The sequence below is a fragment of the Saccostrea cucullata genome, unplaced genomic scaffold (assembly GCF_032062105.1).
Source record: "Saccostrea cucullata isolate Sc308-1 unplaced genomic scaffold, CSIRO_AGI_Scuc_v1 ctg71, whole genome shotgun sequence".
In the NCBI taxonomy this organism is placed as follows: domain Eukaryota; kingdom Metazoa; phylum Mollusca; class Bivalvia; order Ostreida; family Ostreidae; genus Saccostrea; species Saccostrea cuccullata.
In genome coordinates, this window is record NW_026936410.1 from 239,527 (window position 1) to 258,529 (window position 19,003).

Genomic DNA, 19,003 nt, shown 5'->3' on the forward strand with positions numbered 1-19,003 from the left:
ATTGAAGGGCTGGATGGCCCCCAACTTTTTTTGATGTATAATGTAAATGTAGTATAAAAAATTTTTACTGAAAGAAGTTGGCTTTGAAATTGAAATTTCTCTGGTTGCCCCCCCCCCTTCAAAAACGATGCTTCGTGGATGTACAGTACAAAACCATGAACATGATCGAGTAGAATACTAGACTTTCTGATTTGGTTGTATTTCAGAAGACAAAATCAAAATGTTTCTTCTGTTATACGGCAAATTAAATGAACTTACCGTAAAATTGTTTACAATAAATTTTAGTAAAATAGTAACTTGCTAGAAAAAAAGTGTTAATGGGGACAAATGCATTACTTTATCTACTACGGGGAAGAGATATTCAAAAAAGACGACGAAAGTTTCTGACATTTTTTGTTAAACTTTAATAAAATAACAGTCATGAACATTTTTTGTGTCTGACCATAACAAACAAAAAAAAAAAGAAATCAAAAAAAAAAAAAATAAAATAAAATAAAATAAAATGCGTAAAAGAAAAATAATATAAAAAATCTTTGAAACAATATTAATGAGAGAAATCAGTACAATTATTTGAATTTGAAATAATCACAGATATACCTATCTAAGATCCTAAAAATATTTTGGTCAGTGTCTATTCCTCGGACTTTCTGAATTTCTCTATGCCTGTTTTTGATGTACATGTACCGTCGTAGGTTGTACTTCCACCTGTAGCAGCTGCCGTAAATAATGCATCGATACCTCTCTGCTGCTTCATGGTCAATTCTTATGTGCTTGTAAAGTGTCATCTCTACAAAACTCCTGAGTGCAGATGCATAGATAAGCTTTATTAAATTCCTCCTGGTATTTCATTGAACTATGCATCCATAGCTTAAAAAATAAAAGAGAAAAAAAGTTATTACATAAATGAATATCATCCAATCCGGCACCAAAAATGCAGTCTAATCCGGCACAATTTCCATTAAAATTAACCGATTCCAATCCAGCACATGTCAACATTTTTAGATCGAAATATTTTTGTAATAAAATGGGTTATAACAAATAAACATATAATAACGGGTCAGAATTATTCCAAAGTATCATTTGTTAGCCACTCTCCTGCTGCTGGATGCATAAAACTGTCAAAATCGAAGAAAAAAACAACTCCACTCCGCTTCAAACTCAATCGGAGAAATTCTGCAGTCTTCAGTCGTTAAATGTTCAAGTTTAAGAGACGATAGGAAAAGTGCAATTAAACACACTAATAAGCATTTTACTAGGAATTGTATCTTCGAATGCATATGTGACGGTTAACGGGGGATATCTACCGAAATCTCAGGTACCTACCTTTTTCGATTTGTTCCCGCCGCCATCTTGTTTTGTCCAATCCGGCACGGGATCACGACAGTGTTGTTGAACAAATTCATTTGTAGAGTTTAATTTTTCATTCGAACTAAAAAAAAATCAACATACCCAATAGGAATATATATTTCTGATAGACATGATAAAACTATTTTTATTTGCCTTGGCCTTTTCATGAATGAAAACACAAGTGTGTTATGATTGGACACACGTGTAAAATAGACGGCCAATCAAAATTCCTCTTACATCTGCTTTGAAATTGTCTTAAACTCCCTCGCAGTACATAGCTTTAACCATTTATAATCATTTCGCTGATTAATCGTTTAAAATTCATAAAATTATATTTGAAGTCTTTAGAAATGTAATATTAAAAAATCGGCCAGATTAGTACCTTATTCTTCAGTGAGATAAATGCGAACTACAGAAATTCGAAACTAATGTTGGCTGTTCTATTTTCCTCCTGCGCTTAGTGAGTGTAAACACACACATGCCGAAAGGTTCGTAGACGGATGGAGTGAAATACCTTTCTTTTTCGTTGAGGATTTATTCTTTGAAATATGTAAAGGATATTATGGACAATGTTTCGGAGAGTAAATTTTGGATTTTTTGTTTATAGTTAACAATCCCAGACTCGTTTTTGTTTCAATAATCAGCGAAATATTCCAACAAGCAGTGGATAGTGATTCCAACTTCACAGAAAATGGCCGACATTCGAAGACAAGGGGTCGTTGAGATTTGGTTAACATTATGTGTATTTCTCATTTTATTTGTTTTTGGGCATTGTACTCTTGATTTAGCCTGTATAGAAGTTAAAAAGGCATACACGGAAAGGGGTTTAAATGAAAATGAAGTTCCTATCCAAGCTATTTCGGGTAAGTCGGCTGATTCAAAATGTTTTAAAAACTGGAAAATAAAAATTCAAAACTTTATCAGCACAATTTAAAAAGCTGTTTTGAAGTCTTAAAGGAATTTTTTAAAAAGTTATTAAGTAAATCATGTATTACTGAAATGTCTAGAATAACTTCAAATTCAAAAGGGATTGTTGTATATCAGCTGATACAAATGTATATGTCCTGACTAGTAATTTCTATGACTTTAATCATAATCAGATTATTAAGTTATTAGAGGTAAAAGTCTTGGTGCCATTTAGGCCACCTTTTAAAGTTGAGTTAATGTGATTAACAAATGCCGAATATATACACGAAATTGCAAAATATGATTTATTACATAATTAATTAAATTTTGAAAAGATTCAATTAGCTGAGGTGTTTCTGTCAAGTTTAATTTAATTCTTTGAAGTAAAGCTTAAATTCCGTTGAAGTATTAATTTACACTTTGAAAATTCATAATTGAAAGAATTATCTAAACCACTCAGAAAAATAAAAAGGTCTTTATGCAGATTTTATGAACTGAGTGATATGCAAATTTAAATTCCTTCTTAATTGATATGACAGAGAAGAATTTGTGGAGAAAAAATGGAATGAAGTTTTACATTGATATTCCAGTAGGGTCATTCTCACAACACAGTCAATAGATATTTGAGAAAAAATTATATTGATATGGAGAGAGAGAGAAAAATGATTCATAATCATTGGTAGTTTTAGTTGTTTTAACAGAATTAAAATGCTATCTTATTTTGAATAAACATTATTTTTTCACACTATCATTATCAGATAACGTTTAATCCCTGGCATGACCAAGTTAATGGCTGGAGAATTATCTTTTTATTCCAACACTCTCTGGATGAATGTTTAAACCCATACTGGGCTACTTAGAGGTCAGCTGACCTGGATTCTGTTGATTGCTAGTTAAACACTTGATAGCTGAAATACCAGACCAGACCCTGTAAATTAAACCCACTCCTTGTTCGTAGAACATACAGGGGAAAAAATAAATGGAACAAATATTTATGTGCACGATACATATTAATCGGAGTGATCGGAAAAATGTCTAACAATGTGATAAAGAGGAAATTGATTGGTTGAGGTTATTAGGGGTAAAGGTCACTCTGGCTTGGGTAGAACTTTCTAAGAATTCGACATTTTTTTCCTTTATATAAAAATTCAATGACCACAGTGCTCAAATTCATTAGGAAGAAATATTAATATTAAAAGAAGCAGCAGAATGTCGACATATACCCACTTAATTTTAAGTGATTTGGCAGGTATTATAAAGACATTCTTTAATTGAAATTTTGTTTGTTGAAGGCAGGTTTTTATGACAGCTTAAGCCTGGTTGTGTGTTGATTATGTTCTGACAGGGAATTTGTCACTTTGCCACCCTACAAGGAAGACATTAAAGAGAATTAGCATACAAATTAGGTCTGCTAACAAACACCCCAGGTCCCTTTGTCCTAAGGCCATGGGTGGCCATATCAACTTGTAAACTTACATCATCAAGATTTAATTGTTGACTCTTTCTGTAGAAGTGGGGAGAGATTTGATAGTGTTTAGAGCCTTCCACACATTATTAGGTGGGGTTAGGTTGTGCTATTGATACAGTGGTAAGATACTAATTCTATTATTGCCCCCTGGTGTCAAGTGGATGGTGTAGTCATTTGTCAGAGGGGGCAGTCATTAATTACAACACAAAAGGCTACAAAGAAAAATATACTTGTTTTACAAATGTAGTCTTCATTCTTGTGTCAGTGACTTGATTGATTATGACAAGTTAAACAAAAATTCCATTGGAAATATTTGGTCATTTTTTGTTAATTGACTGTTCAGTAATTTTTTAACAATGTTTGCCAGCATAGAAAAGAGCTTCCCAAAATCTTCAGATTCCATATAGCAGTTTCACTACAAAAAAAAATCAGGAATTTTTAAATTTCAAAAATGTTGTTGAAGTTGAAGGCATTGTCAGATTAACCAAGCTAGCACATGTAGCGTGAAAAAAAAGAAGATGTAGGAGATTCCTCATGTTGCAATTACATCAATGTACATTTTGTTGGTTAAAAGCTAAACAACTGTTCAATATCTTAGTGAATAACATCTTTCATCAGCTGATGGTAGATAAAAGGCAAGCTTTGTCCAGAATGTTGACTTTAGCCTGCCTTGTATTGTTTTTAGACCAGGGGGTTATCTTGACTAGTAGAGATAAATAAATTGGATGATGTGCTAGTGGGAGATGAGAAATCAGCTGTGGGGAATAAATAATCTACACCAGGGGAGAAATGTGTACATATATACAATCTATTTATATCTGCAGAGAAAGGAGGGATGGGACAGGGGTGTGAAAGGGGGAGGCAACCTACAGATTTTTTTGGTTAAAAAAGTTATTTTTGTGATGGTCTAAGTTGTCAATTGGGTATTTTTCAGTGCAGTTTTTCTCAGACAAGGGATTTTCTGTCAGGCTATATCTCAGAATTGTGTTTATGCTTGTGAATGTAAAATCAGTCTCCATCTTGACCCCATCAATCTTCTCCATTGCCAGTCTAGGGTTCTCTGTAGTTTTGGTGTTATTGATGGGAATTGTACTGTAAATGTGCTAGCTCTGATGTTTTGCTCAGAAAATATGGAAAGGACAAAAGAAACATTAAGTTAATGTGGATACTAAAAATAGTGAAGAAACCTCAGTATTATGTAACAATGTGTTGACTATATGTACTGTTACATAAACCAGAATAGTACTAGATAAGTCAGGCAATAAAACCATGAACTGCACTAATTAGTGTGCATTAGACAATCCAGCTTGTCATAAAATCCATCAGTGAAAGACTTTGAAGTTAGGTTTTTATGGGATTCTTCATACCATTATTTTTATAGATTTGAGCAATTGTTTTCGACATTCAGATGAAATGAACAGTGCAGATAAGGTCACTTCATAGAAACTACAATTTACATATTGCCGATTGTATTGACAAGATAAAAGTTAGTCATGTTTATTTTTGGACAAAAATTGAACTTTGATCATGTTTGATGTGATTGATTTTAAACTTTTATAGATGATGTTTTGTAAGATTTTCAAGTGAATTACGTAACTTGCACTTGCTTATTTGTTCATGTGCCATGGAGTAATTTTTGAATCAATATGGTCACAGACAAGAATGCCAGACGCTTGGAGAAATCTGCAGAAGTTTAGTCACTCTGATGATTGTAATTAGCCAAATTCCTTGCTAGATCTCCATTCCTATTGGCCATGGAGAAATCTACTGGCAGTAGATGTTTTGACTTGAACTGTGAAGAGAAAGGCACCTTGTCTGTATAGAAACCCCCCTTCTCAAGTCCAGCGTAAAATCGATTGCAGGAGATTGCATCTTCATTCTGCCATTAGGAACTAGAAAATTGTAACAGAGATCAAATCATTTCACTGGTAAATTGAGAAAATGGCGAATTGAAATCAGTTGCGGAAATCACAATTTCTTTAGAGAAATTGTGTTTTGCACAATTGCACACAGATTTGATTCTGTATTGTAAATTAAGTAGTCTAACATATAGGATGGGAAAATACAGCTTTTTGTATACTTCGAAGTTTGCTTTTTCCCTTTGAATCATAATTATTTGAACCTGTATTACACGTAAGAGAGTGATTATGTTGGTGAAAGATGAATTAAAAAAAGGTACGGTGAAATGTCCTAAAGCCTCCAAATAAGTCATGCCTGTCTGTTCTGTTTTGTTTTGTGTTGGCTCTGACTGTCATTCCCTCACTAAAGTCACAGTTCATCACCAAAGGCCATAAACTGGCAGTATGAACTAGCCTCCTACATCATATGGTAGGAGTAGGATGGCTGCGCATAATAAAACCCAGTGTCTAGGTCATATAAGGTCACTGGTTACCAGGGGTAACCTAATCACTCATGTGAAACCATCACAGTGTTAATTATACTGTCTGAGAAAAGGCTGAAATGTAGACATGTGTCATTAAAAAAAGTATATTAATGGCAGTGGTTTCATGGGGTAAATTCCTATTACAACAACAAAAGGTTTACTCAGCGATTGTCATTTCAGTGCTTGTCACTGAGATGAAGTACTTAAGTACTTGAGTATTGCACTTTGTGGAGTGTTCCTGGGATTAGAGTGAGTGTGAGACGGGAAAAGATGAATGAGAAAAGTTGATGAATGGAGGGTCATGACGACATACGATTTATATGATGCATATTTGTGTATTTCTAACAGATTGTAAATTAAACAGTGCTGGAAATGAAATCATTTACTTAAAGAAACGTAGTATTTTATTCACAACATAAATTCATTTATCAACACTTCTCATATCAATAGATCAGCAAATTCTACACACTTCCAGATATAAACAAATGTTGGTTTGACTAAATAAATATGTTGGAAAATGTTATCAGAAACAAAATTTGTAAATAGATGCCTGAAAGAGCTGGAGGAATGTATTATTGTATACTGCCTCAGTGTTTTACAGAGAAAGTAGAATTTTGATTTTATACGATTTAAATAAATAATTATTTCCATCAGGAAGTTGTATATATGAAATATTGATAACCCTTAGACAAATACATATATATCTGACACACTTTTGAATATATCATTATCGTGGTAATGCATTCCAATGCACTTCGGAGTAGTAAAATTCAAAAAAAGTTTCAGAAAATCAGCTGTGGAACATATCAATTGGTTTGGATATACTTTATTTTGTCCTTTCTGAATTTACCAGAGCCTTCTCTATAGATACTTAGTCCTACATTCTCAGTGTACTTTGTTGATCAGATTTATTGTTTGGTTCAGACAAGATCTTACTGGATGGATTATATGTCTAGTCCTATGACTTAGCAGGTTTTTATCCATGTAGAGATGGTTTAGAATACATTTAACTTAGGTCTGGTCATGCTATACCACACATACAAAGAGGATAATGTTGCACCCCCTTCTATCTCCAGCTTTGTTGTCTATCTGAAAAGGTTGCCCAGATCTGTTAAATTAGTGGCAAAGAATTTTATCATGTTTCTTAACCCTAACCCTGCATAGGTTATCACTGCCATATTTCTGTTTTTATTATATTTAATATTTTCTGTATCATTCTTTGTTTAGCTAAATCAATGTACCGCAATGAAATTTTACAATCTGTATGTACATAATTTATAGATGAGAAGGCCTTCTGGTTTTGTGAAATCCTGTGTTATTGAACTACTTATCAAATCATGCTAGATAGTGAAATGTGTATTGAATCCTGTCATATCATCATTGGCCTATAATGAAAAGTAATCTATTCAGTATATCTACTTGAATTTCCCTAGGGAAAATGGAAATTTATTATAGTCTGTTGTGGTCAATAAAAAGGTCTTATTCACGTGTACATACATTAGTAATGGACTTACATGTGGGAGTAATTGTGATGACTGTACATGATGACCATTGTGCACATTTTCAATATTCTGACCAGTGTATTTATTTTAATGGCCAAAATGAACTAAGTCCTTTAAAAAATGATCAAAATTTCTGGACCAGTTGAGGGAAAAATTATTTCCCCCTTAAGGCTTTTGAGTAGGCAAGGAAAACATATAGCCAATACAGTACAAAACCATAGCCTGTAGTATGAAAATTGTCTATGGAAGCACCTTTAAGCAATGAATTAGTACAATGAAAGATCAAGCATGTTCATTTAGAAAACTGGGGGTGACATGTGAAGCATTGGTCTTTGTCTCAAAGAAACAGCCATGAAAACACAGCCTGATAGGTGTTGTGGGTCTTAGACACATGATCCTGCTCGGATACAATAGAGGGGGAACTTTTTACACCTGGCATGGAGTTCTGAATACTCAGAGGTATAAAGCTCTATCAAAAACTGACAGGGCAAGAAAACAGATCTTCATGTATGGTCTTTAAAGAGGATGTCGCAGAGGGGACTATCTGTATAGTCTTTGTTGTTATATCTGGTTTTACCATTGCCTGACTCTTGACTGACAAGTTCAGACAATCTCAGTGCCCTTGCTTCAGTCTGTTTCATTGTCTTTAAGTTCATTTTAAAAATAAAGTTTTGGTTGCTTACTCATCTTGTGTGTTGTTGGATCTTTGTTGAATAACAAGACACAAAAGTTAAATGGGTGCGCACATAAAGAATGATAAACTCAGGCATATGGTTGAACGGTAATTAGTATACACTGATTTCTATCTACCATTTGGTTAGGGTGAATGGACAGGATTGAAATACAGTTATTGTTTAGATAAGTCTTAGTACAAGAAACGTCAATGTGATTATGACAGAACTGGATATCACCTGATTAAAATGCTTTTCAGTTTTCATGTTGCATGCTTGTAAAATAATCAGGAACACCAGAAAACAACCCTCAATTGGTTGGATTAAGTCTGAAAGTCGCACATTTAGTTTGCCAATAGACAGTAAATCCCAGTCAACCTTTGTTTGGAAATTGGAAAATAATTGAGTCTCCCTTGAAAGTAAGCGTGTAAAGTATCCCAAAGACCATTATGAGCCATTGTTAGGTAGCCTACCAGAAAAGGGGATTTTAAGTAGTTGAGATTGAAATCTAAATCAGCCTGTCTTGAATTACTGGTTGGCATGACATGATTTTACCACACAGATGTTATGTGAAAGAAAAATATACTGAAGATTTACCATTATGAACAGGCAAAATAATCAACAATATAAACCATGTTAAACTAAGTGTCTCATTGAAAAAAATAAAATGTATCTATAGTGTTTATTAGGATAAAGCTTTTTATGAGCAAACATATGAAATATTAAAAATTTGCAGAGCCACTTGCCTATACAGGGGAAAAAGAGAGACAGAAATTCAAAAATTTCAGATTGTTTGATTCATAAATAAAAGACATTAGTTGAAAAGCCTGTGTTTAAACTTGAGAGAGCCATCCAATTTTGCAATTTAGTAGCAGTAAATAAAATTTTCTGATATTTTGACTTGGTCACATATTTTCAGCAAGTAAAAATTAGCAGAAAGTTTAGTCTCCACATGGGGTAAAACAAGATTATAGTTTTAATTTTGGTAAATCTTTGAAAATCACAGTACCAATTTGCCGTAAATGAGAATGATATACATCTGATTGAAATAAGAAACTCTGTCTCCGCTGAGGTAAAGTTAGTCTGATCTGGTGCGGTATTCATGGCATTTTGATGATGCTTGTAGGCCAGTCCTTGTTTGAATGATTGCTGATCTGTTCCTTTGTATTTTGTCCCGGTATTTTCTATTGAGGACCTTGTTGTAAGTGGGCACCCTGTATAATCTTTCTCCGTTTTCACAATTCATGCAAGCTGCAAAACCACGTGACCTCATGTCAGAGTTATTAATATTTGTAGGAGAGATAAGGTTAATTAATCACTTCCTCTAGAGTCTTGATAAAAGAAACCTGAAAATTTTTGAAATCTAAATTTAAAATTTTGTGGTGTACTAAATGTTTGTCAGTAGAATGCAGCATTCCTCTTTTAATTCTGTCAGTAGCTAAAATACTAACTTTAACATAATCATGATGTATTATTTACTCCCAAGTGTTTTATATTGTGGAATTATGATAGATCTCAAGTTAAAAAGGTTAACAAAAAGTACCAGACACAGAAAGGCTCGTCCATTAATCCGCGTCTAAGGCTATTCAGATTTTATATTGTGGTGTCATAAAGACACTAATACAACTGATGACTTCCTTTGAAATTCAGCCCATTTGAGGGATACCATAGACCTAGAATGTAAAATGTATGTAAATATAGAGATCAGATTTACCGCCTATACAAAGGAGGTTTTCATTCATTGACAATTTTAATTCATATCTTTTTTATAATTTAAACAAATTCCAGTTTCCAGAACGCTTTGAATGTGTGGTTAAACCGTGTGCAATTTTTTCATCTCTCTGTATACCTGTATACAATATACACACCAGATTTCATGAATTATGTATTAGATTTGAAGCCAATGGGTAACAAATTGTAAAGTTGGCCTGTATATAATATGTGTTCAGTAACAATTGGTCAGATTAAATTTTCACCTGATTTACATAATCCATTTGGTTCCGGCGAGGAACTTTAATGAATATTCTTGATTTCCTTCAGACATTTTAAATGAATATTTGTATGTTATGTGACTCAGAATTAATGTTGGCTCAAAATTGTCCAGATGTATTTGATCTGATGCTTGATGTTGGGTGTATTGACTTCGGAAGTTTGTCTTTTTCTGCAACATGTTTGAGTTTTGTAGTTCACATGTAAGAAAATAGTATCCAACATTCTCTGTAAACTAAGAAAGATAGCTTATAGTACTTGCTTATAGTACCTGGTAATTAAGATCTTTATAGTGAGCAACACACTTCCATTCTCCCACTTACAAAACTTAAAATCTGTTAAAACCTAGAGTTCACAACTGGAATAGTACTACATCAGTGAAAGTCTTCAGTAAATTTAAGTTTGTAAATCACTCAGAATTATTACTATACAGTTGTTCTGCTCAAACAGTGGTTAACATTCCATCCTTTTTGAAATGGAAAAAATATGTTAATGAAATGGAAGAGAAAATGAGCTGTTACATAAAATGTGGATATTTTTAAACAAAATATTTTAATGGCATTTGGCCCCCCTCTTTTTGGCATGCTGTGCAGGTTTGTAGATTACTAGACTGGGGATCTCCACTGTGTGTTTGGAGAATCTTGTTTCTGAAGAGCAATGCTTCTGGAAAATGTCGGCTTTCCTTGTAATGAGAAGCAAGATAAACCAAGCATGGTACCTCTCTTTAATTAGAGAGCTGTGAAAGATATATTGTTAGTGCAAGGAATTTCTGTGCATAGAGTTCAGAAAAGACAGCGCATTTTAAGTAATTTGCCTGCAGATGGTGCACAGATAGGTGACTTTAGATATGCACCTGATTAAGAAAAAGAAACATAAACCTTGAGCATAAATTGACTGGGTCAACCATGGTAACTGAAAATGACTGTTTAATGTGTAACAATTTGTCTCTGAACCGAATAACCTACTCAAGGACAAAAATTTAGGATTTTAGTTAAAATGGGTCTTATTTTCATTTGGCAGTTTTATTCCTATAATCTGAACTTTAAAAGCAGTCTTATAGCAACATTTCCTTCATCCATTTATAACAATCACTTTTAATTAAAAAGAAAGTTCTTTGCTGTTTTATTTGTTTGTCAACAGGGGGTGCTTACTTCTTCTAGGCCCCTGATCCCACCTTTTCCTCTGTTCAATATTCGTTTTATTATTGAATTGATGAGATTGATCCACTCTTTAGTTGATTCTCTTCACCTTAAACATTTCACAGGATTATATGTGATCTAACCAGTATTTTATTGCTTTTTTCAGGGAATCATTTAGAAGTGTGTCCTCAAGCTTCCACCTGTTGTACGAGAGACATGGAGTCCAAGCTTAAAGCTCTTAGTGCCAGGGAATATTCTAAATATATAGGAGATGCATTCAGATATGCCAAAAATACATTTGTTACAAGAACTAGAAAATTTGATGGTAAGTTAAAGACTAAAACACACAGGCAAACATAATGCATCATTTCATCAGGAGTTGCTCAAGTTAAAAATTCATTTGTAATTTTTTACAGAATGAAAATGAATATTTTCAGCAGCAGACAAAAACACTCAATGTTAATGTATCTGTGGCTTTGTTAATCACGTAAGAGCAAGGCTTGGTAATGGATCTGGTGAAAGGTTGGGATTGAATCTCACATTCACGTGCCTTGTTCTGATTTATCCCCTCCTTACATTTCACCAGGGCTCCGTGTGTACTAACATTAGGTAGTTACACTCCAAATGTGCTCCTGGTCCGCCAAAAACTGAATTACTGCCAGGGTTTGGCAATTCAAATTCAATTGTGCCATCTGTGCAGACTCCTGAAAGTTGTTCCATATGTGTAGAGGTTCCTTGTGTCTATAGGTTAAAAAAAAGTTTATCGTGATTCAAAGATTAAAGGAATAAGAATTTTTTGTTAAAAACTTCAAGAATTTGAAGCAAATTGTGTAAAAATTTCCTTGAATAAAGATAACAAATTGCATGATGTGCAAAAAAATATTGTAAAGGTATGAAATTTCCCATCCTTTTTTTTCTAAATAGTTTGTGCACAGTTTGTGAGTGAAATTAAGAAATTGAATTATTGAAATGAATATTTTTCTATTTCATTTTTGGAAATTATAAAATTGGTTTGAAATATCCATCATTATAATCCGTAAATTACCTAGTTAAGGAGTAATTTAGCTGCATATAAACATCCCCCTTGTGGTAATGATGTATACTATGAGTTTGACATATCTGTGGAGAAAGACAGCTGTATATTTTAATTTAGACGTACACTGTAGATATTCAGAAAGGAAAAGAAGTGTCAGATTCAGGTCATAAACTGATGATAAACTTTTTATGGTCAGGCCCAAGCACCCAGTGTATTAATAGTATCCGTGTGACAGATGGTCATATTATGACAACAACCATTTGCCCTCTCCATGGCATAGGAAGAAATTCATTACCTCCCCATTTGATAAGTTTGTAAATTGATTTAGATAACTACAATACAATTATATTAATGTATCCGCTCAGCTGATATGGTATATTGCACAAAGTGAAATCTTGAGAGAGGAACTGATGCATAGTACATAAAAATTATCCACCATCTGATAATGAAATGAAAAAAATATTACAATAATTTCACCGTTGACTGACGTCCATTGATTGTCTGAGATAAATTTATTTCTACATTTGTGTAATGTGTTATGCTTTTCCTGTATCAAGTTGTGGGAAGGGTGTTGCCACTTTTTGTCCATAAAAGGTGTCATTTAATTAAAGAAAACATGTTGTTACTCCCGTATACAAAGACAGGTATCTTGTATAATTCCCCAGGTGAGGTGTAACAACTTTATACCGGTAATGTGCAGAAAAGTGCTCTTTAATGGAGCCGCTTGTAACAGGTTAATTAAATATGATTCAATCATTTGACACAAATAGTTTTTCATTCCAAAACATTTCTGATAAGCTTGTGACATTTAGAGGATAAATTGGACAATTTTTGAACACTGCTTCCTTCCAAAAACAAAATGTTTGCATGAATTAGGTGGTACAAAATGACTTTGCCTATGACCCCTTGCAACACATTTACCCTTTAGCTTGACAAAGTACCAAACCATGTATGTACAATGAAATAATAACCCTATTATGTATTTTGTGATAAAGATCAGCTTGAATTTCCAGTCATTAAATGCAGAGTCAGGACTAATATTCAGTGTCAGACTGATTGAACATGATTGCTTGATCCAACAGAAAATCAGGTTTTCGTAAAATTCTCGAGTTAGGCTAATGCCCTTTGTTGTCACCTTTTACCTATAAGTGAGGAAACTTAGGCTTTGAACTGTTTGACATTGTATTTTAACAAAGGTCTCCACACTGTCAAAAAGTCCCTACCACCCCAGGCATTCTAGCACTTGATCTTTATCATAGACTTCCTAACTGGTCTGTAATGAATTTGATCTAATTATGCCAGGAAGATGTGAAGAAAAGTCAGATATTGTGAATATTAAATCTTTTATCCTTAGGGTAAAGTTGTGAAAGTTATTTCCAGCAATATTTTGGCAGGTCATTTGTGGCCTTGGTCCTTGGCTTTGTAATCGGATGAAATTCATTTAAAGCCTCCTATTAAATGTAAATCAGCTATTGATAAGTCCTCTCTTGCTGTGAATGGAAAGCTATTTGCCCTGTTTGCTTTACATACAAGAGTTAACAAAAAATCATGAGTAGCATATTTTTTTATTCATTTTCTTTCTGTAAAGGCCAGACATGTCAGCTTTAAGTTCAGCATAGTTGATCAATTAACATACCACATCCCAAAAAACCAGCTATCAGAGGGCTTAGAGAGAAGAGAAAGAATGCCGGGGAAAAATGATTGGCCAGATCAGCCCCCATCTTTCTTGAAACTGACAAAATTTCCATTTAATAGACCTCTCCCTAATTACAGTTTGTGTGTCCAGGAGCACTTCATAGAGAAAGCATAATGATAGGGCTACAGTTAGGTCTTTTAGTATTCATCATGATCCACGCTTGCCAAATCACCAGTGGCTCAGATAGAACTAAATATTTAAGTCTCATCTACCTACTGAACTCAAGTGAAGGGGACATGATTTAATATCGAGCATTTAGTTGTAAATATTGACTTTAAATGGGAGACATATCCAATATCAAGTATCTAAATATATAGCTCACTCTTACATTATCTAACTCCTGGATGTTATAAGTTTGATTATTGTCAAACTTGGCACAGTGGTTTAATTTATTGCCAGGTATCTAGAAAGTTCAAGATGATTCCCAGTGTGGTTAAAGCTATAACTTAGAGTGAATTATTGAGCAATTATAAATTATTTTTGACTAGCTATAAATACACTTTACTAACTGTAGTATTAGTGTCGGGTGTGAGAACTCAGATATATTGTGTGGCTTGTCAAAGTGTCTCCCACGTCATCTGTAAACCAAAATTCAGACATTTCATGCTTTTGCAGGGTTGTCCTTAAGTATTGAAAAAGAAGGGGGATCTGGCTGTGATATGTGGTACCTCCCCTAGTGGGTAGTTTGGAATGAATACCAAAATAAAGGGGGAATTACATCATGATAAGCGGGAAATTCCCCAGCCCTTAGCACTAAGGGACAACCTGTATTGAGTGCTGGTTATCATAGATTAGAATTTATCTAAGTCAAAGTCTACACAGTGATAATGCATTAATTTTAAAAAAGTACCAGTAAAGCTCCAAATTTCTGATTACAATAAAACTTTTTTTTCAGAAAACTATATACAAAGGATTTAGGATTGTGGGAAATAGACTTAATTATACTTGAATGGTAATTCCTGCTGAGAAAATTGTTTCTTTGTGGAAGCCAGCAGGGAGAATTCTTGTATTTGAAATGCATACATTTATAAAATTATTAAAGACATACCTACCTTTAGATAGTTCTAAAACTGACTCTGAATATAGTTGTGATTCAGACATAGATAACTTAAATCGGTAACAATTTTCAATTAATAAGAAAAAAGTTCAAACATATAGGACCCGTAATTGCGTAATAGAAATGTTATCAAGTAGATACAGCTGTTGAACATTTATAGAAAAGCAGAAATAATTTAGTTGTCATTTATGTTGCGTGTGCAGAAAATAACTAGGCCTGATGTTTTATGTTGGTGTTTTTTGCAGACAACCCTCTGTGACAAAAATTGAAGAGAATTTGAAAAAAAAACATTTCATGTCAAACTTGCTCATTTCCTCAAGAAGTATACAAAAATCAGAAGTCTAATTAGAGCACATCTGTTTGCATTTGTAAATTTTAATGATTTATGATTTTAGTTTCTTATTTACAAATATTTAAACAATAAACTTGTTTTTAAAAGACTCTAAAGCTATTGCTACAATTGAAAATTTGATTCATGCAAAACAAACCTTTTCAATATATAAGTATTTTACAGTTTAATTGCCACTATTAAAGTAAAAAAAAAAAATATTTGATATATGTTCCATAAATATTTATGTTTTTGATAATAACTCTTCATTTTCTTTTTCAGAATTCTTCACAGCCCTTTTAGACAAATCAAAAACGGACTTGCATACAATGTTTGTGAAGACATATGGATTACTTTACCAGCAAAATTCACATGTATTTACAAGTTTATTTCAAGACTTGCGGAGTTATTATAAGGGCAAAGACATGAGCTTAACCAGTGCTCTTGACAATTTCTTCAAAAGATTGTTTAGCAAAATGTTTGAGTTGCTATCTGTTCCACACACATTTTCGGATCATTACTTAGAATGTGTGACAAGTCAGATGAAGAATTTGAAGCCATTCGGGGATGTTCCGGGAAAACTTTCCACGCAGGTCAAAAGGTCATTTGTTGCTGCTCGTACCTTTGTTCAGGGTCTTGCCATTGGACGGGATGTGATCATGGAAGTTTTAAAGGTTTGTATGTTAAAATCTTACTTGATTAATCTACACCTTTCTCTTATGAAAAGAGTTGCATCTCTTTCATTAAAATAAGAGCTATAATCAAGCCTTGTTGAGGTACATTATGAATTTGCAGTAAACAAGCACATTATGGTAATTTTCATTTTGAAGAAAAACACAAAAAATGAGTTGATACACATTAAATTCTCATTTGTGCATCCCCCTTGCCTGTAAAAACAGATTCTGATTCTGCTCCATGTATTGAAGATGCACTGTCTGTAGAAAAGAACTCAACAGAACATCTGATTTTATTGATTGACAGAGATCAAAGGCAGAATACCTCTGCTGTATCAATGAGGTGCCTGATCTTCTATCCTAGGTCTTCAATGGCATAAACTCCATTTTACTTCCAAGGAAAATTTATTGTTTTTCAATTACAACTAAGGGCTATACCATTTCTGCAAGTTGTTTGGAATCGCTTGTTGCAGCAAAGTGTCATCAATTGATCAAACCAGATGGCACCAGTCCAAACTGGTCCAGACAGATGTGTGTACTGTACTATCTACCACCATGCTGCAGTGGAGGGGGAAAACTCTTTTTCCTTGTCCATGTTAATCAGCAAAGATTGACCAGATTTTGTAATGAGCAATGCTAAGCAACAAGGTATTGACTACTTCTGTCAAGATAGATATGTCTGATAGGAGTCTTGCAACATTAGGATGATGGACTGAACACATTGAGAGCATGAGAAAAGATTCAGTTTTTTTGCTTATCGTTTAAAGGCCTTTGTTTTTCATTTTACCTGGTTTTGACTTTGGAATGATATCAAGAAAAAGGTATTTTGTTTGCCAGAGAGCGATTGGATCTAATCTTTAACTAAATCACAAGATGTGGTCTCGGTGAAAAACTTGCTATTTACCCCAGGTATTTTCAGGTATCTTGTCTGAGTTTCAGGTGGGGCTTGCTTTCACAACACGTGTTTCCACCTCGTATTGTTAAGGTAACAGGGACCCCTGCACATTCCACTACAGCGGCACAATAAAAAATGCACAATCTTATTCAACCTTAGATTTTAGCCGCAAGGTAGAGCAGAGGTTTATTATAGCTGTCTGTTTGCTATTTGTCATTGTATGCTGTTTTGTTAGTGTGTCCTTTTCACAATCTCGGGTTACATTGTCTGGGGGTAGCGGAGATTTGTATGTGTCTAATCGTACTGTGAAATGAAGGTGCTAAAGTTTCTGCACATCACACATACTTGTCCTCGGCCCCGTCTGGCCAGGTTGATTGCTGGAGGTAATCATCAGGTAAACAACAGGTAAATCTCAGGTGTAACGAAGCCAGGATAACAGGGTTGACTGGCTGAAGGGGGGGCTCCAGTAACAGTTCACAGACTGCCATCTTAACTCGCTGTACAGGTATACAGAGATCTGGCTTCACAAATACTTAATCTTGTCAAGCTAGAAGTCAGATAGAGCAATAATCAAGTTATTCACTCCTTGTCCCCTGTTTCTAAGTTGGCCAGCTATAAATAAAGTGAAAATAGTTTTCTCACCGAAAGCGATTGAAGAACAGGTACCCCTTTCAACTCTTATGAAAATCCATGCTACTGAAGAATCCAAACAGTTGAGAAATTTAATTCCATACTTGTATAGCAATGTATATCTGTATGGAAAACAATAAATTAACCCCTTCCCCTCCTTGATTTCACTCTACCTTTTGTTTATATCCTATATATCGGTTAGATATTAAATCTTAAAATCATAAATCTTAAAACATTTATATGCATTAAAAGTCTAGATCTGGTAGACATCAGAGTTTGATCTGTGTTTTTGTTATTCATGAAGTCAGTCTATAAATATTCTTAATAAATACATCAAATACATCACTCAATCACAAGTTTTATATGAAAAGAAATTAAAACATTTGTATGATTGTTGTAGATTCCTCCGACAGAAGCTTGTAACAAGGCTCTGATGAAGATGATGTATTGTCCACACTGTCGAGGACTGACTCAGACTAAACCCTGCAATAACTACTGTCTGAACACAATGAAGGGATGCCTGGCCTACCACTCTGAGCTCAATGCAGTCTGGAATGATTACATCGGTAAGAATTTCTCCTGGTTGGAAACTTTCATTTTGATGTCAAGAGAGAAAACTTGCAGACATGACAAGATGTCTATCACAAAAGTGAATAAAACAGTTACTGCATACAATGGTGATAAGGGTGTCTTTTTCCCACAAGACGTGTTGGGTTTTGATAGATATTTTATGTGTGTGTGTTCAGATTTGAAATGGTTATATGTGTTGACGTTTTAATGGCTAAGGTCGACCAGAAGAGATGTATGTGTGTACTCTGAAATCTGGGAATTCACTCCATTTTAACAGTTAAGAGGTCATTGCTTCTAAAGCTCACATCATTCTTGAGAGAACTACGAGCTCTAATGGTTTAGCCTAGGTGAAGCAACATTACTTTGAAGACTTCTGTCTTAATTGAGCAGAAAATCTATAGCTGTATAGGTCTGATGCCTTATATGTAATCCAGACCTGATAAAGCCATTTGTTATGATGAAACTTTCCAATCATTGATAGGAAATGGGAAATCAAGACAAAAGAAGGCTGTAAAGATCTAAGTAGCTCAAAATGAGTTTTCTGTGTGAGGCTCGTTTCACTTTGGATAATCGATTAATGTTCTCGGAACAGCTTACTTCGTACTTTTAACAGAATTCCTTTGGACAATACATATTCAACAACTTTTCTTCTAGGAATAACGGCAAATTATATATTTGTCTCGTTTGATCTGATGATCCGCACCTAAAAACA

At 34.0% G+C, this 19,003-nt stretch overlaps 1 protein-coding gene across 2 annotated transcripts in view; it reads left to right on the forward strand.

Annotated features, from left to right (window-relative positions):
- Positions 1–1,638: 1,638 nt before the first annotated feature.
- The window catches only part of LOC134245532 (glypican-6-like), a 32,286-nt gene continuing 14,921 nt past the window's right edge, over positions 1,639–19,003 (forward strand). Inside the window, exons 1-4 of one of the 2 annotated variants that reach the window (XM_062727812.1) lie at positions 1,639–2,210; positions 11,572–11,730; positions 15,805–16,196; positions 18,122–18,287. In XM_062727812.1, the coding sequence (XP_062583796.1) occupies positions 2,039–2,210; positions 11,572–11,730; positions 15,805–16,196; positions 18,122–18,287 (889 nt within the window). In that variant the 5' untranslated portion in view covers positions 1,639–2,038. The remainder of the gene's footprint in view (positions 2,211–11,571; positions 11,731–15,804; positions 16,197–18,121; positions 18,288–19,003) is intronic. The other variant, XM_062727813.1, reaches the window with a different exon arrangement.